The sequence below is a fragment of the Mastacembelus armatus genome, chromosome 14 (genome assembly GCF_900324485.2).
Source record: "Mastacembelus armatus chromosome 14, fMasArm1.2, whole genome shotgun sequence".
Lineage (NCBI taxonomy): Eukaryota > Metazoa > Chordata > Actinopteri > Synbranchiformes > Mastacembelidae > Mastacembelus > Mastacembelus armatus.
In genome coordinates this window covers 18,170,587-18,192,616 of record NC_046646.1, presented here as the reverse complement: position 1 = coordinate 18,192,616, position 22,030 = coordinate 18,170,587, and the positions used below count along the sequence as shown (strand labels likewise).

Genomic DNA, 22,030 nt, shown 5'->3' with positions numbered 1-22,030 from the left:
TCCAAAAAAGCTACAGTGGGCTACTTCTGAAGTTGTATTCCTGGGTCATAAATTAACACCAGAAGGCAGAGCCCTGACTGAATCCAGGAAAGCAGCTATTCAACAAGCTTGTAAGCCTATCACTAAGCAACAGATGATGCAATTCTTAGGACTGTGTAACTATTGTCGACAGTGGATTCCAGATTATGCTCAAGTAACACAACCGCTGTTAGACTTGATTTATGAAACACCGATGGCCATGAAGCAGGAAATAAAGTGGACTCCAGAAGGTGAGAAGGCTTTCTGTGAGTTAAAAGCACAGTTAGTGACCACACCTGTCTTGAGTCTCCCAGATTATAGTAAACCCTTTGTTCAAACTGTGGATTGTAAAGGGAAGTTCATGACTTCGGTGCTAACTCAGTTGTCAGGAGGAAAGCAGAAGCCAGTAGCCTATTATTCTAAGAGGCTGGATCCTGTGGCTTGTGCTTTGCCTGCCTGTGTCAGAGCTGTGTGTGCCGCTGCAATGGCAGTGCAAGCCTCGGCAGAAGTAATACTTTTCCATTCACTTACATTGCTAGTCCCACACTCAGTTGACTTACTTCTGACAGAAACTAAAATGTCATTTTTGTCACCAGCTAGACATCTGTCAGTCATGGCGCTCCTAATGTCCCAGCCACATTTGACTATAAAAAGATGCTCTACACTCAATCCATCTACACTATTGCCCACGGCTGAGGAAGGCACACCACACTGTTGTATTACAAACACTGAGGAGACATGTAAACCCCGTAGTGATTTGAAGGATGTAGCCTTAGCTGAAGGGGACGTGTGGTTTGTAGATGGTTCTTGTTTTAAAAATGACAAAGGAGAAAATATGTGTGGGTTCGCAGTAGTGTCACTACAGGATGTCTGTGCAGCAGGGCAACTTCCTTCACATTTCTCAGCACAGGCTGCAGAAATAATAGCCTTAACGCAAGCATGTAGGCTAGCAGAGGGGAAGAGTGTTACAATTTATACAGACAGCCAGTATGCTTTTTCAACTCTTAATTTTTTTGCTGCACAATGGGCTCGCAGAGGAATGAAGACAGCTGGAGGACAGTCAGTTAGACATGCTCCACTCTTGCAGGAGTTATTACAAGCTGTCATGTTACCAAAGCAACTTGCGGTCTGTAAATGTGCCGCACATACGAGGAAATTAGATCCAATATCTAAAGGAAACAATAGAGCGGATGCTATAGCAAAAGCAGCAGCGCAGGGACAGTTTGGAAAATGTAACCTTTACCTCATGGAAGAAGTGAAACAGCCTATAGATCATGAAGTACTTTCAGACATGCAGAAAAGAGCTCCACCGGCTGAACAGCAACTTTGGCTCAAAGGAGGAGCCATAATTGAGCAAGATCTTTTTAAGATTAAAGACAAACTTTGCCTACCTAGAAGTCTCTATCATACGGCAGCTATTTTGACGCATGGGCCTTGCCATGTGTCAACAGGAGGGATGGTATATGCAGTGGAAAAGTATTTTCATGCACCAGGTTTTAATAACTACTCAAAAAATTTTTGTAAATCCTGTTTGACTTGCTGTAAGCATAACCCACAGGGAAATCTCAGACCAAAGAGAGGGAGATTCCCCAATCCGGACTATCCATTCCAAGTTATTCATATGGATTTCATAGAGTTGTCACAATGTCAGACATACAAGTATTGTCTTGTTTTGATAGATGCATACTCTAAGTGGGTTGAGATTGTGCCCAGCAAAAGTGCTGATGCACTAACAGTGGCCAAAGCGCTGTGTAAAAGTATAATCCCGGATCATGGAATCCCACAGCGAGTCTACAGTGATAATGGTCCACATTTTGTAAATGAAGTAGTTACGCAGATGTCTAAACATCTGGGGTTTGAATTGAAAAACCACTGTTCATACCATCCCCAAAGTGCAGGCCTGGTAGAAAGAACTAATGGCACTATAAAGATGAGACTGAGGAAAACTATGGAGCAAAAGGTAAGGACATGGGTGGAGTGCCTCCCCCTGGTAAAAATGTATATGAGGGTCACGCCAACAGACAGAGGCCTGACCCCGTTTGAAATCCTTTATGGAAGACCTTTTACACTTCCCATTTGTGAAAATGTGTGTGAAAAACCTCAAGGAGAAACTACTCTAGCTGAATGGATGAGCAAGATGTTGCAAACTAGAGAAGTCATGAGTGCAAATAATCTGCCAAGAGATGTTTTGTCTCCACAGGTGCAGAGAGTTAAGCCTGGTGACCAAGTCCTGATAAAGGTCATCAAAAGGAAGACCTGGTCCACTCCCAAGTGGGAGGGGCCCTATACAGTGATCCTGACCACTCCCACTGCAGTAAAGATTCAGGAGAGACCTACGTGGATTCACCAGAGCCACTGCAAGATACTACAGCCACTAGGAGCCGAGTAAGGTGGAAGTCAGCCGGTATCAAAACCCTTGGCTGCTGAAGAGACCATCTGATCCTTACTCCCAGCTATGGCTCTCCATGGGCTGGTTCTGTGTCTAGGGACACTAAGTATTGTCTGTTATGCAAGCACAGAGATGAACAGGTTGTGTAAATACTGATTATGTGTAACTGTTTGTGCTCTGATAGAGGACCAGAGGTGGTCGCCCAGGAGCCTGGGGGCCGGTTGGGAATTTTTCCTTTACAGAAGGTTTTCGCCCAACCCCTCACAGAGCCTTGCTTCTCCAAATCTTGTTTGGTCATAATGACGAGTTTCCAGAAAATCCTACAAGGAAGATGGAAAACTCTGATACTATGGTGAAAATGACAAACAGGAGGGAAATGTTAGAATAAGGGCATTGTAAATTGCTAACTGTGTTATGAGAATTGTCATTTTGTAGACAGATTTATGTAAAGGGTGTAACCAGGCATGTCATAGTTGAGGAAACCCAGGTTTTCTGTGCAAATCACCAAGACATGTAAATGTATGGATGTGAACTTTGTATGAACTCTGAAGTTAACCTATGTTTTAACTCTCCCCTATTGTGTAAAGTGAGACGGTGCCTGGAACCCATGTAACCACCTCCAGATATAAATTAAAGTGTTCTGAGCGGGCTCGGGGCTGCAGCCGGAGATAAGCAACAAGTTTGTATCTCCTAACAGTCACGAGCTCAACCTAGAACAAAGAAAAGAAAGTCTCTGTTTAAATGTTTGATTAGAACCAACACCCTGGATCACCTCATCCATCTCCCTCCAGAATTTCTCATTCTCTTCTAACTCACATCCTACCTGTGGGGCATAACCAGTGACAACATTCAACATCACACCTTCAACTTCCAGCTTCAGACTCATCACCCTATCTGACACTCTCTTCACCTCCAGAACATTCCTAGCAAAATCCTCCGTCAGGATAACTCCTACTCCATTCTTCTTTCCATCCACACCATGATAAAACAAGCTTGAACCCTGCTCCTAATCTCTAGGCCTTGCTACCTTTCTACCTGGTCTCCTGAACACACAAGATATCCACCTTTCTTCTCTCCATCATATCAGCCAACTCTCTAGTTTTCCCTGACAAAGTCCCTACATTCAAAGTCCCTACTCTAAGTCCTTCACTCCTGCCCTTCTTCTTCTCTCTTTGCCTACGTACACGCCTTCCTCCTCTCCTTCTTCGACTAACAGTAGTCCAATTTCCACTGGCACCCTGTAAGTCAACAGCACCAGTGATGGTTGTTGTTAACACAGGCTACAACCGATCCCGTATGGAAGTCATATTTGTGATTTGCATGTTTGATTTGGCTTAAATTATACGTTGGATGTCCTTCCTGACACAACCCTCTGCATATACCTGGACTTGGGACCAGTACATGAAGACTGGATTGTGCCCCTTTGTAGTTGCATTTGCCCCCTTGTGGTTGCATTCATTCATTCATTCATTCACTCATGATATAAACAAAACACAGTAAGATATAAAAATATGTAACATTTGACATGTTGGTAAACCCATTGATATAGAATCTTGGGTGAACAAATGTGACATTAGATATGGTAGAAGCTCCTGGGACCATTATGAATATTTTCTCATCTTGATGAAAAAGGAGAAACTAACACAATGTACTGTATACTGATAACATATATTACTGTTGCAAACTGTTGAAACCATACTCACCTCAGACAGTAACCAGCGTGTAGTTCCCTAAAGTAAGTTGTACTGTGAGAGACCTGCCATTTATATTTTGTCCTCTGTCATTGTGAGCCAAAGGAGACAACTGGTCATGTTCGTATTCATACCTCTGGACAATATAGATTGATCAGTTAACCTAAGCTGCATGTTTTTGGACTGGAGGAAGAAACCAGAGCACCAAAAAACCCACAGAGTAAAAGTGAGAACATGTAAACGCCACATAAAAAGGCCCTGGTTCAACCAGGATTTAAACCAGGAAAATTCTTGCTGTGAGGTAACAATGCCAACCACCTGTTGTAATTTAGGTTGAATAAAAACATACATTTATTTGAAAATTGAATCTCACTAGGCTGTGATGGACTGGTGACTTGTCCAGGGTGTACCTCTGCCTTATACCTAAAGAGAGCTGGGATAGGCTCCAGCAGATCCCTGTGACCCTGGTTAGGAATAAGCGGGTATAGATAACGGATTGATGAATGATGAATGAATAGATTCTGCAGCAGCTGGTAAGCACGGAATACACAATTCACAAGTTTCTTAAGGAGCTGTAGCATTTATTATATACACATTGATACTCTGCAAAATATTCTGATAATAAAAACATAAATCTGCATAAAGAAAGTTAACAATGGACATCATCTAATTAATCGTGATGAAATATTTAAATAGATTGACAGGACTTGTCTAAAGCCTTTGATGCTAAGGACCATGCCCTGTTATGGCAATGGTTGCTTCTTGAAAACATGTTTGATCAAGCAGCAGACTGCTTTAGTAATTATTGCTAGGGTAGGACTCCACATGTAAACGCTAATTGGCTCTTTCTAAACTTTATAAACATCAGTCTGCAATTAATGATGTACAGTCTCTGCACATCCAACCCCAGACAAAACAAAAGTCATGTTACTTGATAAATGTAGAAAAAACTGTTTTACATTGTTGACACAGTGGTAACACAGGAGAACAAAAAATGTCATCACTCTCTGTGAAAAATGTGTTTCATGCAGCAACAGCCTGGAATAGTTTTCATGTGTAAATAAAGAAACTGGAAATGCTTTACCACAGGATAAAATATGTGGCAAAATACACTAATGGTCCCTCTCTGTTCAAAGTCTCATTGACCTTCCATATATTTTCTCTTGGTTTTTAGGTCTGGCTTTGTTTCAACATATGTGTTAGATGAGGTATTGTCCTGTTTGAAACTTGTAATGTTGTTAATCCAGCCAGGTCTTTCTTGAAAAAGAGATTGTTAATCTCAATAAGATATTACACAGGAAGTCCCCTTTTATACCATTAATATTAGTGTAGTACATTTTGTTAAAGTTACATTATGGGTTGATCAATTGTTTAAAGATTGATGCTTTAACAGCCATGTTTAATATCTCTGGATATATTTTCTTTTTAGATTGTTATTTTATAATTTAATATGTGTTTAATATTTGCATCTCCAAGGTAAAGCATTATAGAACAACAGTTAATGATCAGCTTTGCAAAATATATCTAAGATGTGAAAACACATACAGACAACTATGCCTATATTTTCATTGTAAAATAAGATATTTATACAATTTTACCACTTTGTAAATGTCAGCAGAGCAGTCATAAAGACGTCACCTTCTCAGACAAGGTTATGTTCCTCAGCCTATTATTTTTCCAAAATTTCTTGATAGAGTTCAGCACTTCTTCCGACTTTAAAGAGTATATAATAGGATTTAACAAAGCAGGTATGATGTGTGTTAAAGTAGAGTTTATGATCCTGGCATTAGGATGGAGGTAGGAGGCCAGTCCAGCTATGTTGGTGCCCAGAAAAGGTAGGAAAAAAATAGCCACAAGTATCAGGTGAGAAGTACAAGTTTTCAATGCTTTGACTCTTTCCTCTCCTGATGCAATCCTGCTCAGTGCTATGGCAATGCAAACATATGTTGCTGCTATCAATATGAGAGGAAAAAGGAAGACTGTTATGACAAAAATAAATATAAATATGTAATTTAATGACTTGTCATTACAGGCCAGACGATATATTGGTCCATGATCACAGTAAAAGCTTTGTATCACTAAAGATCCACAGAAGGAGAGACGATCAAGTAGCCCAACCATGCATGATATTAGACTCAATAAAACAGCCCATGCAAATAACAGCATTGCAGCAATAGCTGGTTTAGTCACAATACTATGGTACCTTAAAGGGAAGCAAATTGCTATAAATCTGTCATATGCCATAGTGACAAGTGTCCATGACTGCACACTTGCAAAAACCATAACAAAAAATATTTGACATAAACAAGCCTCATAGACAATGTATCTGTTGTCAAACAAAAATGTGTCTAAGACTTTTGGGATGAGAGCAGTGCTCCCACACAAATCTGTCAAAGCCAGGTTGAACACAATCATGTATTTAGGAGTATGAAGAGTCTTGACCAGGAAAATCACTGAGAGAAGGAGAACATTCCCAACAACAGTCATGATATAGGCAAAACACAGGAAGATATAAAAATATGTAACATGAGGGATGTTGGAAAATCCACTGAGATAAAATTCTGCTGGACGAACAAATGTGACATTAGATATGATAGCAGTTGGGACCATTATGAATATTTTCTTATCTTGATGAAAAAGGAGAAACTAAAACAATGTACTGTATACTAATGACATAGATAATTCATGCAAACTGCTGTAGCCAAACTCACCTCAGACAGTAACCAGTGTGCAGTTCCCTGAAGTGAGTTGTACTGTGACAGACCTACTGTTTATATTTTGTCCTCTGTCATTGAGTCAGAAGAAATGAAGGTAGCTGTGTCACATGACCACAAATCACAAATTAGTCAATGTCATTATAGTCAGTGTGCTGAAACAACTAATTCAGTTAAATATTGTAACCATGGTACTGATACATGCAGAAACAAAAACTACATGTGGAAACAGAAAATTAACTAGAATAAATGCCACAAATTATAAAGCACAGTTAATGATTTTAAAAAGGAGGTCAAATGAATTCAGAAGCTTTAAAAAATGTATCCATTATCTAACGCTTATTCTTGCTATCCAGGGTCGTGGGGGAGCTTGAGCCAATCCCAGCTGACACTGCACAAAAACTTGGGTACACCCTGGACTGACACATAAATAGAGACAACCAGTCATGTTCACATTCACAGCTACAGACAATATAGATTGATCAGTTAACCTAAGCTGCATGTTTTTGGACTGAGTACCAAAAAACTCACAGAGAGACAGTGAGAACATGTAAACTCCACATAAAAAGGTCCTGGGTCAACCAGGGTTCAAACCAGGAAACTTCTTGTTGTGAGGTAACGATGCTAACCACCTGTTGTAATGTAGGTTCAATGAAAACATACATTTATTTGAAAATTGAATCTCACCAAGCTGTGATGAACTGGTGACCTGTCCAGGGTGTACCTCTGCCTTATACCTAAAGAGAGCTGGGATAGGCTCTAGCAGATCCCTGTGACCCTAATTAGGAATAAGCAGGTATAGATAATGGATTGATGGATGATGAATGATCCAAGATCAGTTTAGCCAGTTTCCACAGCTGCCAAGCTGTTACTATATATTTATTTTATTTTCTGTGCTGTTTATATATTCACTATATCAACAATTATCAACTGCGTTAAAATGAATCTCTTCTATATCTGCACCTGCTTTTAGGACTCAAGTGAGTTGACTGATGATCATCTGACATGTTACACTGAGCACTGGAGGATGATCAGAGCTGACATGGAGACCTGCTTCAAGGTCTTTCAGAATCTGGATGTTCATGACTGGGTCCTAAAGCCTTTTGAGATGGATGTCTTTGAAAAAGAAGTCGCCATCCATGAGCATGTCATTGATCTACAAAATGACAAGGAGGCACAGACACCATTTCACACATCTGGTTAGCATGTGATTTTGGGTCTGTACAGGTCAGCATTTTCCTACATGTTTGGAAGAGACCCAGCTTCTGCTCCTTCCTATCCACGCATCCTGTCTTGTTTAACAGGGATTCAGCCAAGTACTTTACATGCACTCGATGTACAGAAAATTGGCTAAACCTAATAGCCTCAGGTGCACTCAGGCTCAAGTTAACATCCCTCTGTATGTTCAGAAAGAAATTAGCAGCTAATCACCAGGCACAGGGTTGTCACTAATCTGCCTACAATCTGAAGACTTTCCTTTTGGTAATATTAACAAGAAATACTTGTATAATCTTGCAATCCTGTTACTGTTTTTTATTTTATTCATTTATCTGTTTTTACACTATCAGGGCTGCCTATGAAACTTTTGCAATTCAGACTTTTCATTGTTAGACCATGCACATTACTTGGCAATACCTGTCACTCATAACAAAAGGTAGTCTGAATAAATTATGGTGTTTTTGATAGAAATCACCCAATGTGTCTGCTTGAGATGTGAGCTGGGTCGCGGGGGGCAGCAAGAGTTTTCAACTTGACTTAGGGGGAGGCGTTCACCCAAAATAGACTGGGACCCACTGAATTAGATGACGTGGTTGGGGAGACTTCTGCTCCAGTGCTGGAGTTATCTTCACTTCAGAACTTAGCCCCTTTTTACACCCTGCAGCAGCTGGCCATCAAGGAAGAGACAAGTTTCTTAAGGAGCTGTACATTTATTAGATTCACACTGATACTCTGCAAAATATTCTGGACAGTATTTATCATTGTTTGTTTGTTTTGGGTTTTATGCTGCAACAGCTTGGAATAGTTTTCACATGTAAACAAAGAAACAGGAAATGCTTTACCACAGGATAAAATATATGGCAAATTACACTAATGGTACCTCTCTGTTCATAGTCTTATTGACCTTCCATACATTTTCTCTTGGTTTATAGGTCGGGCTTTGTTTTGTTGCCAGGTCTTTCTTAAAAAAAAGATTATTACACAAGATGTTCAGTTTTATACTATTAATATTAGTGTAGTACATTTTGTTAAAATTACATTATGTGTTGATCACTTTTTTCAGATTGGTGCTTTAACAGCCATGCTTAATATCTCTGAATATATTTTCTTTTTAGATTTTTCTGTTATAATTTAAAATGTGTTTAATATTTGCATCTCCATGGTAGCGCATTATAGAACAACAATTAATGATCATGGTTGCTTTGCTAAATATATGTAAGATTTGAAAATACATGCAGACATCTATGCCTATATTTTCATTGCAAAGTAAGATATTTTAATTGAATGTTTTATTGATCCATTTATTCTGATATATGCTTTAACAGCCATGCTTAATATCTCTGAACTGAACATATTTTTAAAATGGTATGTGATACTTTATCATATCTTTTGATATACGACTCTGATAAAGCATGGAAACAGTTAATCACTTTTAGCAAAATATGTCCAAGTTTTGAAATAATAATTAAAACTATACATATATTTTAATTTCAAACATTTAAACAATCTTACCACTATGTAAATGTGAGCAGCTATATACAGGTCACCTTCTTGGACAAGGTTATGTTGCTCGGCCTATTGTTTTTGTAAAGTTTTTTGATAGAGTCCAGCACTTCTTCTGTCTTTAAAGAGTATATAATAGGATTTAGCAAAGCTGGCATGGTGTGTGTTAAAGCAGAGTTTATCATTCTGGCATTTGGATGAAGGTAGGATGTTAATATAGCTATGTTGGTGCCCAAAAATGGTAGGAAAAAAATTGTCACAAGAATCAGGTGAGAAGTACAAGTTTTCAGTGCTTTGACTCTTTCCTCTCCTGATGCAATCCTGCTCAGTGCTATGGCAATGCAAACATATGTTGCTACTATCAATATGAGAGGAAAAAGGAAGACTGTTACAACAAAAATGCATATAAATACATAATTTAAAAACCTATTATTACAGGCCAGCTGATATGTTGGTCCATGATCACAGTAAAAGCTTTGTATCACCAAAGATCCACAGAAGGAGAGACGATCAAGTAGCCCAACCAAGCATGATATTAGACTCAATAAAACAACCCATGAAAACAGCAATATTGCAGCAACAGCTGGTTTAGTCACAATACTATGGTACCTTAAAGGGAAGCAAATTGCTATAAATCTGTCATATGCCATAGTGACAAGTGTCCATGACTGCACACTTAGAAAGGACAGAACAAAAAACATTTGACATAAACAAGCCTCATAGACAATGTATCTGTTGTCAAACAAAAATGTGTCTAAGACTTTTGGGATGAGAGCAGTGCTCCCACACAAATCTGTCAAAGCCAGGTTGAACACAATCATGTATTTAGGAGTATGAAGAGTCTTGACCAGGAAAATCACTGAGAGAAGGAGAACATTCCCAACAACAGTCATGATATAGACAAAACACAGGAAGATATAGAAATACTCAACATGAAGAACATTGTAAAATCCACTAAAATAAAATTTAGCAGGTCGAAAAAATGTGACATTAGATATGTTAGGAGCTGGGGTCATTATGAATATTTTTTATCTCAATGTAAAATGAGAAAAAATAACAATGTATTGTATATTAACAAACTACACAGCTGACTGATGGGAACTGTTGTAGCCAAACTCACCTCAGACATTAACCAGTGTGCAGTTCCCTGAAGTGAAACTGTACTGTGAGAGACCTGCCATTTAAATTATATCCTCTGTCACTAAGAGCCAATGGAAATCTTGGTAGCTGTGTCACATGATCAAAAATTACTTAGTAATTGCCTCGTAGTTCATGTTGTCATTGTGCTAAAACAGCTGATTCAATAAACTACTGTCATCATGATACTGATATATGTTTTTAATGTCATGTGTAAACAAGAAATAAATTAGAACAAATTCCATAATTTGTAGAGGACAATTGGAGTTTGCATGTTCTCCCTGTCCTTGCGTGGGTTTTCTCCTGGTAATCCGGTTTCCTCTCACAGTCCAAAAAACATGCATGTCAGGTTGAGTGGTGACTCTAAATTGCCCCATAGGAGTGAGTGTGAGTGTGTGTAGTTGTTTGTCTCTATGTGGCCCTGTGATGGACTGGTCACCTGTCCAGGGTGGACCCCTGCCTTCCACCCAAAGAGAGCTGGGATAGGCTCCAGCAGATCCCTGTGACCCTTGTTAAAGAATAAGCGGGTATAGATGACGGATGGATGGATGGATGGATGAATTTATATATATATGAATATTACTTACTGATCTCGTGACCGACGACCTTGTCTGAACAACATGAATTATTACATTCTGTGCACACTCAACTTCAATTTGTACTGAATGCAAACAGTTTCTGATGAGATATTACCTATACAAAAGCATTAACTCATACAGGCCTACCTATTCTGTACTCCAGCATGGACTGCACATCGCTTTATATACATTGTTTGATTGAAATGAATACATTTCTGCTGCATATGGAAAAAAAATGCCAGAACAGGTTGCAGGTGGACATGTATAAAGTATTACATCAGTAAAGTATATAGCAAAATATATTAATGGCACTTCTTCATATTCTTGTTGACCTGGTATACATTGTCTCCTGGTTATAAATTTGTTCACTTTTAAAGTATTAACATAATGTCATTCTATGAAAAGTGAATGATTTATGTTTTACCAGCCATGTTAAATGTCTTTGGATGTATTTTCATTTAAAATTAAATATATAATATTACACTCATTGATGATGATGTCTTTCTCAAACAAATCAAAGATGTGAAAACATATGTAAACACAACTATGCCAATATTTTAATTCTAAAATGTTAAATGTCTAAAATGTTTTAATGAATGACGTAATGTAAATCAACATTTAATAATGTTTTTGTCACATACACTATTTGATGTGTCAAGTGAAAACAGTCATGTCCCTGATTTCAATTTGCAAAGCTGCAAGAGCAAAGCACAATAAATGATAATATGTTATGTAATAGCAAGAATTAAAAAGTAAACCTGTAGTATTTACTATTAAGAACTTAAATAGTAACAGTGAAAACACATTCCTACAATTTTATCACGTTTTGAAGTGTCAGTTGAGCACACAAAGAGATCATTTTCATGACAAAGGTTATGTTGCACAGCCTATAATTTTATACAGGTTCTTGATACAGTTCAGCACTTCTTCTGTCTTTAAAGAGTATGTAATAGGGTTTAGATAAAATAGCCACAAGAATCAGGTGAGAAGTACAAGTTTTCAATGCTTTGAGTCTTTCTTTCTGTGATGCAATCCTGCTCAGTGCTATGGCAATGCAAACATATGTCAGTGCTATTAATGTAGGAAGTAAAGTGAAGACTACTATGAAGACAACAGATGCAATTATGTAATTTAAGGACTTGTCATTTACAGGGCAGATGATATGTTGGTCCATGATCACAGTAAAAGCTTTGTATCACCAAAGATCCACAGAAGGAGAGACGATCAAGTAGCCCAACCATGCATGATATTAGACTCAAAGAAACAACCCACACTAACAGTAATAGAGTAATAGAGTGCAGTCTAGTTACGCAATCACTGAGCGATAGTAGAAATGAAGATGATGATTCACATGATATCTGACATTAATACACTTCATAATGCCTGATAGTTTACATCCTCAATACACTGATAAAGCTGTTTTAGTAACTGCTGTCCCTGGGAGTCCCTGCCAGTGTAACAAACAACTGCCACAATTGTCACTAATGATTTCAGAAAAGATGTAAAATAAGTACACTCTAAATTCCGGTGCTTAATGCACTGTTATACCTTAGGCTCTTCTACAATGTAAAGTTTAAGGAGATGTAAAAATTCTTCAAAACTGTAATGCATTTTTACACAAAACAACTGAATATTGTTTGGCATGCTAATAATGTAATGAGGCTGTGTGGCCATATGGAATTTTAAATAGTTATTCCTGTAAAGTAGAAAAAGCAAGAGTGGTGTGGCCTGGGAACTCAATAGTAAACACGTTTCTACTATTTTATCACTTTTTGAAATATCAATAGAGCAGTCAAAAAGAGGTCACCTTCTTCAACAACATTACAATGCTCAGACTACTGTTTTTATACAGTTTCTTGGTAGAGTTCAGCACTTCTTCTGTCTTTAAATTTGTGCAAAACTTCATTGCTATTTTCCAAATGTTGATAAACTGCAATATTGACATGACAGTGTTTCCATTAAGTCATGTTATGCAACTAAAACGTTGTATTTCCTCCATTTTTCTACTTCTACTACTTCTTCCTTTTCTGCCTCCTTCTTCCTCTTTGCTGTTTTTGGTAATCATGTGACTCTTTTAATGCGAAAACAGTGTTTCCATTGCAGTTTTGCAAAATATGCCCTCTTCAATACACCTCAAATACCACCTCATATAAGCACAAAAAGTTTCAATTTGAAGGTTAAAGGAAACACGACTACAGTCTGAAAGCAATAAGTACATGAAAAAGATTTAACCAAAAATGTTGAGTATATTTAGCATATGAAGAGAAAAACATTAATGAGTCTACTTAATATTAAGGTTTTCCAGAAAGAGAATGGCTCACAATGACTTCTAAAACATCTGGGTTCCACAAAATTACAGCGACACCAATCAATCAAGAAAAAATCAGAAACCAGAAAGGACTAGAAATCAATTAAATCTTTATAGGCTGAGAAAAACTTTTATTTATTTATCTTCCTACACTTGGTAAATTCAGCTACAGCTACAGAGCCCTAATATACTGTGGTTTTTCATTGAATATTTTGTTCCCACTTGCAGCTTTAAATTTAAGTCACTCTCCTTGTCTCAGCTACATGAAGTGTTGGTGAAATCAGATAAAAGAAATCCTGCTGCTCTAAACAATTTTGAGTCTCATTTTCTAAAATCTGCAGTAGATTTTACTGCTTTTCTTCACAGTAAAATGGTGGTGCTATTCTTCAACTATGGCCTTATTTCCTGTGCTGACTGTTGTCATGGAGTGTCATTTAGGTGTTAATGCACATGGAAGTTGCACATGGAGGCATTTCATAGCAGCCTGTCAATATCCAACTGAGATAAAGGCAAAATGCCTCAAAACCAATTTCTAAATGTTGACCACATATGTTTAAATATATTTCATATATTTTATATATGTACATCTCTGGTGTTGAAGTATTGTTAAACAACAGTGAATGATGAGAAGGTAAAAATGAATTTTTCTGAAATATGTGATATCTTAAGCAGTGCAGACTTAACAGATTCATGCTTGATTTCATTTTGCACAACAGATAAACACATGGCCACTGCAGCAGCAAAATACAATAAATGACAAAATACCACATCATGACTGCAACTGGCTAGTAAGAAATCAATAGTAAAACATTCTAAACCTTTGTATGCTATTTTAACACTTTCCACTTTGTCAGCATAGCAGTGAATACCTTTTTGGACATAGTTATGTTACTCAGCATATTGTTACAAAGTTTTTTGATAGAGTTCAGCACTTCCTCTGTCTTTAAAGAGTATAAAATAGGATTGAGTAAAGGTGGTACAATGCCTGGTAAAATTATGCTTATGATCCTGCCATAACGATCAACTTCGGAAATCGAATAAGCTATGTTGATGTACAAAAGGGGAAAAAAGCAAATAGCCACTAGAATCAGATGAGAAGTGCAGGTTTTCACAGCTTTTAGTCTTTCCATTTGTGATGCAATCCTGCTCAGTGCTATGACAATGCAAATATATGTCAATGCTATCAGTATAGGAGGTAAACAGGGATTTAAAACAAAGGTAACAAGAGAAATATATGAAATTAAAGATTTGTCACCACAGGCCATGACCACCATCAATCCAATATCACAGACAAAGTTTTGTATCACCAAAGAGCCACAGAAAAAAAGACGATCAAGTAGCCCAACCATACATGCTGATATACTCAATAAAACAACCCACACTAACAGCAGCATTGCAGCAATAGCTGGTTTAGTCACAATACTATGGTACCTTAAAGGGAAGCAAATTGCTATAAATCTGTCATATGCCATAATGACAAGTGTCCATGACTGCATGTCCATAAACACATAGACAAAAAACATATAACTTAAACAATCCTCATAGACAATGTCGGTCCTGTCAAACAAAAATGTGTCTAAGATTTTTGGGATGACAGCAGTGCTCCCACACAAATCTGCTAAAGCCAGGTTGAACACAATCATGTATTTAGGAGTATGAAGAGACTTGACCAGGTAAATCACTGACATTAGGAATACATTCCCAACAACAATCATGATATAGGCAAAACACAGGAAGATTAAAAAATATGTAATATGAGGGATGTTGGAAAATCCACTGAAATAAAATTTTGCAGGACGAACAAATGTGACATTAGATATGGTAGCAGCTCTCACTTTTGGGACCATTATCACTTTGAGTAGATGTAAAAAGAGAAAATACAATATATAATAAGAGATAACACAGCTGACTGATGGAAACTGTTCTAACCAAACTCACCTCAGATACTATCGAGTGTGCAGTTCCCTAAAATGAGCTGTACTATAAGAGCCTCATCATTTATACTTTTCTTCTGTCATTGAGAGACAGCAGAAAGGCAGGAAGCTGCATCACATGATTAGGAATCATATACTAATATATTCTATATGAAACTTCCTCACAGTATCTTTCATCAATATGTGGTTCAATACAATCAGCTCTGACTCAGCTGTTACGATTGTCAGTGGAATACAGAATAATTCTTTATGGCACAGTGTGAAAACTGTTCAATTTAAACCATTGTCCTCTTCTGAGAGACATGAATACTTGAAGAAAATCTCCCCTCTATTACACATTTTGATGTCTTCTTGTTTTTGCTTTATTTTCTGACACAAAAGACTGACATTGAAGAGACTGTGACAGTTAACAAGAACAAAATACATGCTGTCATTTTTCGTTCTGTAAGAAGGCAGCAACCAGCCTTTTCCTGACTTCTGAAGAAAATGACGCTTGTGTTGGGAAAAAAAACATCACTAAGCATAGTTACAAGGTTTTCAACATGCTGCTTAAATGATGCAGAAATAGGATAGTTTATTGACCCATGTATTGCAATCTGAGTTGATTTAACCTGTTTAATGTATGTAGTAGGTATGAATAGTATTTAACCAGAAACCGCTGAAGACAAAATAATAATAATAACAATAATACATTTTATTTCAAGGTGCCTTTCAAAGTCTCAAGGTCACCTTACAGAGAGTAAAGGAAGCATACAGCATGAAATACAAAGAGTGCATTAAAACAACGATAACAACAATACATAAACAGAGGGCCAAAATGTAAAGGCAAAAGTGTAGAGTATCTAAGAAGTGGGCGATGTACAGTGAAAGTAAATTGAAACACAGAAACCCAGATGACAGAACAACAAATTTGAAACAATATGAAACAATATGAAACAGGCGGAGGGTGGTAGAACATCACGGGCTGCTTTGAGAAGTTGAGAGAGTTGGGTGGAAAACGCTATACGGAACAGATACGTTTTCAGCGATGATTTAAAAGTTGATAAGTCCGGAGACGACCGGATGCGATGAGGGAGAATATTCCAAAGCCCGGGCGCAATGTGGCTGAAGTATCTAGTGCCCCTGATGGCCAGGCGTGCCGTAGGGGTGCAGAGGAGAGTGGAACTGGAGGAGCGGAGAGTACATGGCGGAGAACAGATATGAAGTAGATCAGTGATGTATGGTGGGGCGATAGAGTGGAGGGCTTTGTAGGTGAGAAGGAGGAAAAAATAAAATACCTGATAACCACCATGGTAAAACTAAAACTCTGATATATACTATTAAAAAGTTACTTATTAATAAAAGAAATTACTAATCAGTATTATGCTATTTTAACACTATATTCACTGCAGTGAATATAGAGGTCACCTTGGTGGAGAAAGTTATGTTGATCAGCCGATGGTTTTTACAAAGTCTCTTGATTGAGCTCAGAATTTCTATATAATAGGACTGAGCAAAGATAGTAGTGTGATTGACACACCTGAGTTTATGGTCCAGGCATTAGGATGGATGTTGGAGGTCAATATACAGTGGGTACGGAAAGTATTCAGACCCCTTTAAATTTTTCACTCTTTGTGTCATTGCAGCCATTTGCCAAAATCAAAAAAGTTCATTTTATTTCTCATTAATGTACACTCAGCACCCCATCTTGACAGAAAAAAACAGAAATGTAGAAATTTTTGCAAATTTATTAAAAAAGAAAAACTGAAATATCACATGGTCATAAGTATTCAGACCCTGTGCTCAGTATTGAGTAGAAGCACCCTTTTGAGCTAATACAGCCATGAGTCTTCTTGGGAATGATGCAACAACTTTTTCACACCTGGATTTGGGGATCCTCTGCCATTCTTCCTTGCAGATCCTCTCCAGTTCTGTCAGGTTGGATGGTGAACGTTGGTGGACAGCCATTTTCAGGTCTCTCCAGAGAAGCTCAATTGGGTTTAGGTCAGGACTCTGGCGGGGCCAGTCAAGAACGGTCACAGAGTTGTTCCGAAGCCACTCCTTTGTTATTTTAGCTGTGTGCTTAGGGTCATTGTCCTGTTGAAAGGTGAACCTTCGGCCCAGTCTGAGGTCCTGAGCACTCTGGAAGAGGTTTTCTTCCTGGATATCTCTGTATTTGGCCACATTCATCTTTCCTTCAATTGCAACCAGTCGTCCTGTCCCTGCAGCTGAAAAACACCCCCACAACATGATGCTCCCACCACCATGTTTCACTGTAGGGATTGTATTGGGCAGGTGATGAGCAGTGCCTGGGTTTTCAAACACACACATCGCTTAGAATTAACGCCAAAAAGTTCAATCTTGGTCTCATCAGACCAGAGAATCTTATTTCTCATTGTCTGGGAGTCCTTCATGTGTTTTTTGGCAAACTCTATGCGGGCTTTCATGTGTCTTGCACTTCGGAGAGGCTTCTGTCGGGCCACTCTGCCATAAAGCCCCGACTGGTGGAGGGCTGCAGTGATAGTTGACTTTGTGGAACTTTCTCCCATCTCCCTACTGCATCTCTGGAGCTCAGCCACAGTGATCTTTGGGTTCTTTTTTACCTCTCACCAAGGCTCTTCTCCCACGATTGCTCAGTTTGGCTGGACGGCCAGGTCTAGGAAGAGTTCTGGTCGTCCCAAACTTTTTCCATTTGAGGATTACGGAGGCCACTGTGCTCTTAGGAACCTTGAGTGCTGCAGAAATTCTTTTGTAACCTTGGCCAGATCTGTGCCTTGCCACAATTCTGTCTCTGAGCTCCTTGGGCAGTTCCTTCGACCTCATGATTCTCATTTGCTCTGTCATGCACTGTGAGCTGTAAGGTCTTATATAGACAGGTGTGTGCCTTTCCTAATCAAGTCCAATCAGTTTAATTAAACACAGCTGGACTCCAATGAAGGAGCAGAACCATCTCAAGGAGGATCAGAAGAAATGGACAGCATGTGAGTTAAATATGAGTGTCACTGCAAAGGGTCTGAATACTTATGACCATGTGATATTTCAGTTTTTCTTTTTTAATAAATGTGCAAAAATTTCTACATTTCTGTTTTTTTCTGTCAAGATGGGGTGCTGAGTGTACATTAATGAGAAATAAAATGAACTTTTTTGATTTTGGCAAATGGCTGCAATGACACAAAGAGTGAAAAATTTAAAGGGGTCTGAATACTTTCCGTACCCACTGTACATGGATAATGGAACAAAGAGGGGTGGTGTATGTACTCATCTGTAGGTTGTTTCACAAAAACTAGAAATCCAGCTGCTGGAACACAGGTTAAGGATGGGTAGGATGACGTGGTGCTACTGATATATGATGGTTTTAACAAGAAAATTTTGTGCACTATGCATTCACTGGACTCAACAGACTCAGATTCATGTCTGATTTCATTCTGTAAAGCAGATAATTACATGGCCACAGCAGCAGCAAAATACAATAAATGACAAAATACCACATCACCACTGCAACTGAAAAGTAAACCTGCAAATAATAAAATAGGAAAACATTATACACTTGTATACCATTTAACACTTTCTACTTTGTGATCATAGCAGTGAATACTTTTTTGGACATAGTTATTTTACTCAGCCTATTTTTGCAAAGTTTCTTCATAGAGTTCAGCACTTCTTCTGTCTTTAAAGAGTATAAAATAGGATTAAGTAAAGGTGGTACAATGTGTGCTAAAGTAACATTTATGATTCTGGCATTACGATCGAAAGGGGAGGTCACTGAAGCTATGTTACTGCCAAAGAAAGGTAAAAAGCAAATAGCCACTAGAATCAAATGAGAAGTGCAGGTTTTCAGAGCTTTTAGTCTTTCCTTTCGTGATGCAATCCTGCTCAGTGCTATGGCAATGCAAACATATGTCAGTGATATCAATACAGGAGGTAAACAGATGCTTGTAATAAAGACAACATAAGAAAGTATCACATCTAAAGATGTGAGATTACAGGCCAGATACAATATTAATCCAGGGTCACAGAAAAAGCTTTGTAACGCCAAAGATCCACAGAAGGAAAGGCGATCAATTGTACCAACAGTTAATGCTCTTATAGTCAGTAAAACAACCCATACAAGCAGCAGCATTGCAACAATAGCTGGTTTAGTCACAATACTATGGTACCTTAAAGGGAAGCAAATGGCTATAAATCTGTCATATGCCATAGTGACAAGTGTCCATGCCTGCACATCTATAAAGAACAAGACAAAGAACATATAACTTAGACAATCCTCATAGACAATGTCGGTCCTGTCAAACAAAAATGTTTCAAATAGTTTTGGGATGAGAGCAGTGCTCCCACACAAATCTGCTAAAGCCAGGTTGAACACAATCATGTATTTAGGAGTATGAAGAGTCTTGACCAGGAAAATCACTGAGAGAAGGAGAACATTCCCAACAACAGTCATGATATAGACCAAACACAGGAAGATATAAAAATATGTAACATGAGGGATGTTGGAAAATCCACTGAAATAAAATTTTGCAGGACGAACAAATGTGATATTAGATATGGTAGCAGCTTTCACTTTTGGGACCATTATCACAATGACTAGATGTAAAATGAGCAATTATAAATACAATTTATAATAAGAGATAACACAGCTGACTGAGATGAATAGTTGTAACCAAACTCAACTCACAATACCAAAAGCGTGCTATTCCCTGAAGTGAGATGCACAGTGACAGAGGTAAAAAGCAAATAGGCACTAGAACCTGATAAGTAATGCAGGTTTTCAAAGCTTTGTCTTTTCTTTTGTGATACAATCCTTCTCTATGCTATGGCAATGCAAACATATGTCAATGTTATCAACATAGGAGGTAAACAGATGCTTGTAACAAAGACAACATAAAAAAGTATCACTCTAAAGATGTGATATTACAGCCCAAAAGCATTACTGATCCATGTTCACGGAAAGAGCCCTATATCATCAAAGATTTACAGAAGGAAAGGTGATTAATTATTCTGACACTTAATGCTCTTACACTCTATCTCTTTGACCAGATGTTTAAAGAGAAGATAAAATAAATACAACATATTATTATTATTATAAAACATAATGCAGTTGACAGACGTAAGTAAGCTCATCTCAAAACAGTATCAGGTGTGCAGTTCCCTAAAGTGAGATGTACAGCGAGAGACTTGTCATTTATATTTTTCTTCAGTCATTGTGTGACAGCAAAAGAGCTGGAAGCTGTGCCACATGATCATAAATTAGATACTGATAATGTTCAGTTGTCTCATAGTTTGACATCATTGTACTGAACTTTTGTTACCATGGCATCACTTCATCAGGCTTATGACTAGAGTTAGCACCATGAAATTATACTATTTCATTTCAGTTTCATTAAAGTTCCAATGGGTAATATTTACATCTGTTAGCAGAAATGCAATGTAGTATTCATAAATATGTTGTCACTCCTGAAAACACCAAGTTTTGCATTTCCTAATCTTAGAATGATCCTTTCTAATCTCCATAGGGAGTTGGTCCCCTTTCATGGAGGCAACCATCTTGCACTGCTATGTTTCTACGGTAGCCAAGAATACACAAACCAAACACATTCTGTTTTAAAGGTGATGGCTGTCAAAACCCTTGTCACACTTGAACATGCGTCATTCTGCAGGAACAATTGCAACTATGGATGCTCCATCAAACCCCAGCCCTATTTTTTCTTGTATGCTTGTTTTTTGTTTTATTTTATTTATGGATTTCAAACTTTTTAACATGTGGACAAGACATAAAGTAAAAAGACATGACAGACAGACAATAATGTAACCAATCAAAATACAATTGGCAAGTAATGCAGTTCTATTAGAGAGCTTAAGTATAAATAAATATAAAAACAATAAATGAAAATATACATAATGTATACAAAAATTAAAACACACATACACCCATTGAAGCTTACAATGTTAGCACATATCCAGCATCACTGTTCACATCCAAAACCATGTGAGAGTGCCAGTGCATTTATACCTTTAAATGTTCCAGAACAGGCTTCCATACAGGCAAGGAGTCAAACAATGTGGTATTTTCCCTGATATAATTACTCAGCTGCAAATATTTGAATAAATGGCTTTTATGCAAAGCATATTTTAATTGTAAAATAAGACGTTGATATAAACATCTTTTATAGACTTTATCCTCTTTCGACTCCACTCCTTAAACACTGCGTCTGTGATTGACAGGGGAAAGGTATGATTGTGCTATATCAGGGCATGTACTGATGTATTTGGAAGTTCACAAAATTTTCAAACCTACAACCAAATCTTTTGAAAGTTAGATATAGTAAAATGTTCTTCTTTATGAAAGGCCATTGATCTCATTGATCTGGGTGGTAAAAAAAAGTGCCTGAAGGGAAGTTTTTGGTGTTAGACTAGCCAAAGAGGTACTTCAGCCAGAGGGTTAGGATCTTGAGCTAACTGCCAGTATACCATTGTTCTAACATCGGCAGCCCAGTAGTAATGTAAAAAACATGGTAGGCCCAAGCCTCCATATTCATTTGATTTTTGAAGATATTGTTTTGA

At 37.9% G+C, this 22,030-nt stretch overlaps 2 protein-coding genes across 2 annotated transcripts; both read right to left on the bottom strand.

Annotated features, from left to right (window-relative positions):
- Positions 1–5,721: 5,721 nt before the first annotated feature.
- LOC113142548 (olfactory receptor 5K4-like) lies at positions 5,722–6,708 on the bottom strand. The gene has a single exon (XM_026327587.1). It carries the CDS (start codon positions 6,706–6,708, stop codon positions 5,722–5,724), a length of 987 nt encoding a protein of 328 aa, XP_026183372.1.
- Positions 6,709–9,562: 2,854 nt separating this feature from the next.
- LOC113142547 (olfactory receptor 146-like) lies at positions 9,563–10,549 on the bottom strand. The gene has a single exon (XM_026327585.1). It carries the CDS (start codon positions 10,547–10,549, stop codon positions 9,563–9,565), a length of 987 nt encoding a protein of 328 aa, XP_026183370.1.
- Between the last annotated feature and the right edge of the window lie 11,481 nt (positions 10,550–22,030).

Excerpts from the sequence above, each read along its gene's own strand:
- LOC113142548 (XM_026327587.1), bottom strand. The coding sequence starts at position 6,708 with ATGGTCCCAACTGCTATCATATCTAATGTCACATTTGTTCGTCCAGCA.
- LOC113142547 (XM_026327585.1), bottom strand. The coding sequence starts at position 10,549 with ATGACCCCAGCTCCTAACATATCTAATGTCACATTTTTTCGACCTGCT.